At 35.2% G+C, this 6,201-nt stretch overlaps 2 protein-coding genes across 2 annotated transcripts; both read right to left on the bottom strand.

The window, feature by feature from the left end:
- Positions 1 to 224: 224 nt before the first annotated feature.
- LOC120190055 (uncharacterized protein At1g76070-like) lies at positions 225 to 1,215 on the bottom strand. The gene has a single exon (XM_039193183.1). It carries the CDS (start codon positions 1,161 to 1,163, stop codon positions 417 to 419), a length of 747 nt encoding a protein of 248 aa, XP_039049114.1. The 5' UTR covers positions 1,164 to 1,215; the 3' UTR covers positions 225 to 416.
- A 1,999-nt stretch (positions 1,216 to 3,214) lies between these two features.
- On the bottom strand, positions 3,215 to 5,098 carry LOC120189936 (pentatricopeptide repeat-containing protein At1g20300, mitochondrial-like). Its single transcript, XM_039193064.1, has one exon. It carries the CDS (start codon positions 5,025 to 5,027, stop codon positions 3,435 to 3,437), a length of 1,593 nt encoding a protein of 530 aa, XP_039048995.1. The 5' UTR covers positions 5,028 to 5,098; the 3' UTR covers positions 3,215 to 3,434.
- Between the last annotated feature and the right edge of the window lie 1,103 nt (positions 5,099 to 6,201).

A 6,201-nucleotide genomic window follows, 5' to 3' on the forward strand; every position in this document is an offset into this window, starting at 1 on the left:
TTGAATCTACGCTACGCCTATGAGCATGATCCGTCTTTGATTAATTGTATTAAACAAAGGGATTACGTATAATCAAGATTTAGGAAAACGGAAACAAAATAAAAATTGGATCAATAAATGATCCTTTTACTAAAATAAACATTTTTCCTTCTGCTACTCCTTATCCTTGTTTGATGCAACACTTTGCTTGACAGCAATCTCCATGAACAGAGAAAGAAAAAAAAAGGAAGAAGAAGCAGTGCTCAAGCGATATTTTATATTTTATCTATACAGAAACCAGGAATCATCAGATTCAATTATGTTACAGATTTCGCCATGTTTTATCAATCTATATCCGCAGTACTCTGTATATAAGAAACAATAAGAAAGAACAAGGAGGGCAAAAGGGATCAAAAACGAAAGAATATATTAAAAGATCATTCTGTGGTGGCTGTGGGATTCAATTTAAGGGGTCTAGGTGGGTTCATGGTTCTTCTTTTCCATATATTAATTTCTTTCCTTGGCTGCAAAGTCGCCCCACTACCACCACCACCGCCACCAACCGTGATTGGTGCTGAGAAAGGAATGATAACGTCTTCCTGTTCAAAATCACTATCTCTTCTCTCTTCTTCATCATCGGAGTAATAATCCCTACGACAATCAGCTTCCACAGGTGCAATCTGAGTCGTCCAGTCGAAACTAGCAAAAGCATCACGCCCACTTGCAAACCGCCTCATTTGCCCCAGAGAGGGCGCTGTATCAGCCAATTTCGGTGCATTCTCAGGTTTCTTTTTCGGTTTCGGCATGCTGAAAAACCGCCTAAACTTGGACTCATGCTTCTTTACTTCCCCAGAAGAAGAAGATTCAGAGACGGGATTCGTCGAAGCTTTATGTTTAGGAGGCAAAACGCGCTTACCTTTCTTAATACTCTTCTTGTGCTTGATCTGTCCCATGCATGAAACTTTGGGTGAAGTTGGTTCTTGAGTTTCGAAGGTTTCAGCCTTGGGTTTCCTTCGAGCTTCGGCCGGAATCATCGAAACGATAGGACCGGAGAATCCTTTCCCTGCAAAGGCTTTATGCTTCGCCTGGCTGAACGGATGGTTTTGAAAGCTGACACTCACAGATGAAGCCGCCTTGGGCAAGAACTTGAGGATCTTGTTTCTGGGCTTAGCCTGTTTCTCCATTGTTTGTAACACACGGCAGAACGCTTTTCTTTTGGAACTCTTTTTATATGTAATGAATTAGGATAAAACTCGGAGGTTGAAATGAAGCTTTATATTTCTGACCAAATCAGATAGGGTCAAAGCCGATTTAAGACTGCGCGAAACTTAAAACTGTGCACTTAAATTACAGCTTGCTTTGGTGACGAACATTTGCAGACAAAAAACAGTTTTATTCAAAGTTTCCATTAATTAATTAGTTCGCCAATAAGCAAAATGATTTAAATAAATTGGCATGCCTTGTGGCTTTAGCTTTGTCGGTTTTTGACTTGTCAAGCTATGATATAAAACAATATTATACACGAAATTTACAATAATATAAACATGCCGTATTAGACATAATAATACGATTGATTATCGACTTACTGCGTTTCACACATTTATGATTCATCATTTAAAATTTTGATATAATTAATAATTTATATTACCCTATAAAAAGATTTCCTTACTTATGGTTAATAATTTTATTACAGTAGTAAGTGTTCTTATTGTTAGGGTTAAGGTAAATAGGGCTAAGATGATGACTAATTTCTAGGAGTAAATAAAATTTGAAATTAGCCCACAAAGTTGAAAGTTATCCTAATACTGTTCTAAATATGGAAATTTTCAGCTTTTCAGGAAAGGTCAAAACCTGTATATGAAAACTATATTATAATATATATTGACAAAAGGTCGAAACCTATATTATACGGATTGGATTAAAAGGATTTTGAATTTCAACAGTCAACGACGTACTTCGTAATATAATCATGTGTATTTTATGGCATTGAAGATAAGACATTGGTTTTATGTAAGAAACAGTGACGGATCCAGAAATTTAAGAATGTGAGTCCAAAATTTTAATTTTATTTTCTTAAAAATAATGAGTATGCAAAAATTGTAATTTTTTTCTTTTTTCCTTAACACATTAAGCTAAATCACTTTTCTAAAATAATAGGATACACTTGACCCCTATGATGGCTTAGTGAATCCGCCACTAGTAAGAAAACTATTATCTTTTGATTTTGAGGATGAATGAGACTGGTTTTATTTCTATAATTATGAATGTAGAAAATATCAATCAATGATATTGGTTAAGATGACATGTTTCATTAGAATAAAAGCGTATCTTATTGGAAGTTTATAAAATTATTTAAAATAATATATTAGTTAATTGTACATTCTTTAGGGGGGAAATGTACTTATGTGGTGTCTATCAATTATTAGATAATAAATTGAATATATTTTAAAAAATGGCAAGATAATATTTTATTAGAATAGTTTTTTTTATTGGAACAGTAAACTAATGATAAAGTTTCATTAAGCTAGTTGTACTCGAAGCAATCGATCTTAGAAATTAATAAATCGCTTGCCTAGGATGTAGGACCACAAGTGATCAAGGTGCGCCTGTATGAGGTTTCCTCGCCTCCAATCAAGGTTAAGTGCTCTGCCTATCTGTTGAACACCTCGGAACCTTCATCATCCGCCTCTTGAAAGTCTTTTGCAACTCTAGTCACCACAATGTGAGCCACACCTTAAAACTCTTAATTCCAAACCTTGTAGTGCTAGTATTTTGGTTTATCAAAAGAGTAATTGGTTTTGAAGATAACCAGTTTCGTGGTGGCTGAGTTCCTCGATGACAATTTTGTGTTGTCAAAAGTCCAATAGAATCAAATCAGTCCTATTGAAGAGAGCTGAAATTAATTATGCAGCCACCTTTTATTCAATAAATCGAATATCTGAATCTCAACAAATGTATTACTTTTCTCCACCCTCAAATTGCTGAAGCCATTAACTGCTTATAGAGGTGAAGCTTGCAGTCTAGCTAATACTACCACATTTAAGAGACTCATAAAACAACTCTGGAAAATCATGCTGCCGAGATGACAACGTATGCTCCAATCTCATAGTATTTTTAATGAAATAAAAAACAAGCATGCATAGGAAATTCTGCTAATGAGAAGCTCAGGGTGTAAAGAGCACCCATAAACAACTTATCATTCAAATAAATTACACCAAAATAATAGACCACAAAATAGAATTGGAAGATGTAATCAAAATTCGAAGGAGACTTGATAATCTAGAAGAGACTACTTGAGTAAAACTAGTTGAAATAAGTATGCTACCAGCTGAACTCTGAAGGATGAAGACACAACAGTACATTCTACACCTTCTAAATCTACAAACTTATGACCATACTAATTGAAAAAATTGGAAAAAATTACCTTAGACTTATAGAACGGCAAGAAGCTTCTTCTACAAAGGACGTGTTACAAAGCACCTATCAACCATCTTCTCCACTAGTTCCTCATGCTTCTTTAATTGCTGGGCTTTTCTCAGCTGCTCCAGCACCATCTCATAAAGAGGCATACTTGGTTTCAAGCATTTATCCTCGATCATCTCTTTAAACAGCTTGTAAGCATTGTTCCAATGCCCCATCCCACAATACATTGTGATCAAAATCCGAAAGGTATTCACATTAGGCTCAACCTCATTCTCATCCATCTCCTTCTTTAGCTTAAGAACCATATCAGTAGACTTTGCACCAGCAAACATTCGCATCAAAACATTATAAGTAATTGTATTAGGCATACATTTAAACTCCTTCATCTTAGTATACATTCGATGAGCAGCATTCACATCCCTTAACTTCTCGATACACTTAAAAATGGTATTGAAAGTAGACAAATTCAGGGTACACCCTTTCTTTAGCATCAGATTAAGCACTTTAATAGCCTCATCAAGATTATCATCCCTACAATGACTCTCTATAAGAAAATTGTAAGTTACCGTATCAGCAGCACAACCAAGTCTTTTCATCTGATTATAAACCTGCAAAACCTTCTCGGTGCGACCGGCCTTGACATGAACCCTCATCAAATTATTAAAAGTAATCGCATTTGGCTCACAACCTATATCAAGCATCTCAGCAAAAACATCATAAGCACGAGTAATTTGGCCACATCTACACAATGCGTCAATCACAATAGTATAGCTATACACATCAGGCTTAATCCCTGCCATTTTCATTTCTTTAAATACCCTTTCGGCCTCTGAAATATTACGCGCCCGACACCAACCGTTCAGCAAGCTGGTGTACATAATCACATCAGGTTCAAACTTGTCCTTCAATTTATCGAAAAAAGTTTGAGCTTCATCAGCCCTTCTTTTTCTGCATAAAATACTAATCAAAACAGAAAACGCGATCTTATCAGGACAGCACCCGTAATCCTCCATGCGATTAAACGCGTGCACAGCCTCGGCAGCCAACCCGGCCTTCACGTAACGCCTGATTAGAATCGAGAAGGTTTCAAGCGAGACGTCGACGCTTTTGCCTTTCATCTGATCGATGAAATGCCAAGCCAAGCCGAAATGCCTCAATTTTCCGGCAAGGTCGATCATTTCGTTGTACGGGTCGGGAGATTGAACAAAATCGGATCGAGTGGTGGCCCAATTAAAGAAAGACAGTGTTTGGAGGAAAGGTATGCCATGGCGAACCCCACCGCATCTGTCGATGACGTAGCGTACGACGGAAGGGGAGATAGGATGGACAGTTGAGATTTTGGAGAAGTCGAGGGATAGAGAAGGGATGATGAAGTTTGGGGCCGTTGGGGTCGAGTTTGAATCTGGGTTAGGGTTTTTGCGGTGGTGCTCTTTGATTAAGGAACGGAATTGTTCGGCAACAAGGGTTGCTTCGGGTGAAATGGCAGAGCTTCGGGGCTTTTCAATCGTATCAGCATCGCCGGCTTCAACTTCTTGTATTGGGGTTAGCGGTGAAGAAGAGTAAAATTTGAAGAATCGCAGAGACAAAGAGGATGGAGAGCCTAGTCTTGCCTTGGTTAAAGCCATGCAAATCGCCTTTGAGGCTTAAAAATGAGGGTAGATTGAGATTTTGAGTGCAGACTGCTTGCTGCTGTAGCTCAACATTAACGAGCTTTTTCAAGGGTTTAAAGTTTAGCTAAAACAACGACGCTGCAAGCTAAGCCATACATATTGACTAATGGATTTTTGCCCAACAATGCCATGCGGGCTTGTTTGGGCCATTATTGACTAGTGGATTATTATTTGTCAAATGCTTCTATTAGTCCTTGTACTATAAAAATGTTATGATTTAATCACTATACCCTAATTCTGATCTCCATCCAAATACAAACTTATCTGCAAAGCCATATTTTAAAAGTGGTTAAAATATGCTTTATGGGTTTATACTTTTCTCACTTTTGGAACTTAGCCCGTTTACTTTGGTTGTTTAAAAATGCAAATCACATCCTTAATCCCATTTAAGAAAATAGTTGTTATCTTCATTGACATTATTTTAAAATTAAAATCCATTAATAAAAATGGCGTGACTGTATTTTTACAAAAAGATATTAAAATCCTCAAGTACCGGCTTGTCTTATATTTTAGAATAAAGAATACAAATGTCATTGAATTATATAAATAGTTTGATTATTTATATTTTAGAAATTATAAAATGTGTATTGTATTTTTAAAATATTATAAAATAATCATTAAAATTTATTAAATATTTGAATTATTATAAATATTATTTAAACGTATTAAAATTTATTATTATTTTATAACATACCATTTTTTAATAATTTATAAAATTAATGACGATTTTGTATCTTTTAAAATTATGGTGAAAAAAAGATTATTTTGATTTAATTTAATGTATATTTATATATTTTAACGTATGTTTTATTTTCACTTTAATTTCTTTTAACTAAATTATTTTTTATTTTACATTTGAAATAATTATTTTCATTACATGGCTGTTAAATGAGTATTTTTAAAATTAATGTATTATGACAGCGAGCATTACAGTTTCATTTCAAAGTTGTTAAGCATGAGAGTTGAGTTTTTAAATAGTCATAAGGACTAATACCTGAAAACGAAAATAGAGGGACTGGATTATTAAAGTACAAAACATACAGGGCCCATAACATATATTAACCTTAAAAAGTACTAGTACGCAGTAGCTTGCTTAAATGGGCGTCCCAATGTCGGTTAGTCCTTAAAT

Source organism: Hibiscus syriacus, unplaced genomic scaffold, assembly GCF_006381635.1.
Source record: "Hibiscus syriacus cultivar Baekdansim isolate YM2019G1 unplaced genomic scaffold, ASM638163v2 tig00116962_pilon, whole genome shotgun sequence".
Taxonomy (NCBI): Eukaryota; Viridiplantae; Streptophyta; class Magnoliopsida; order Malvales; family Malvaceae; genus Hibiscus; species Hibiscus syriacus.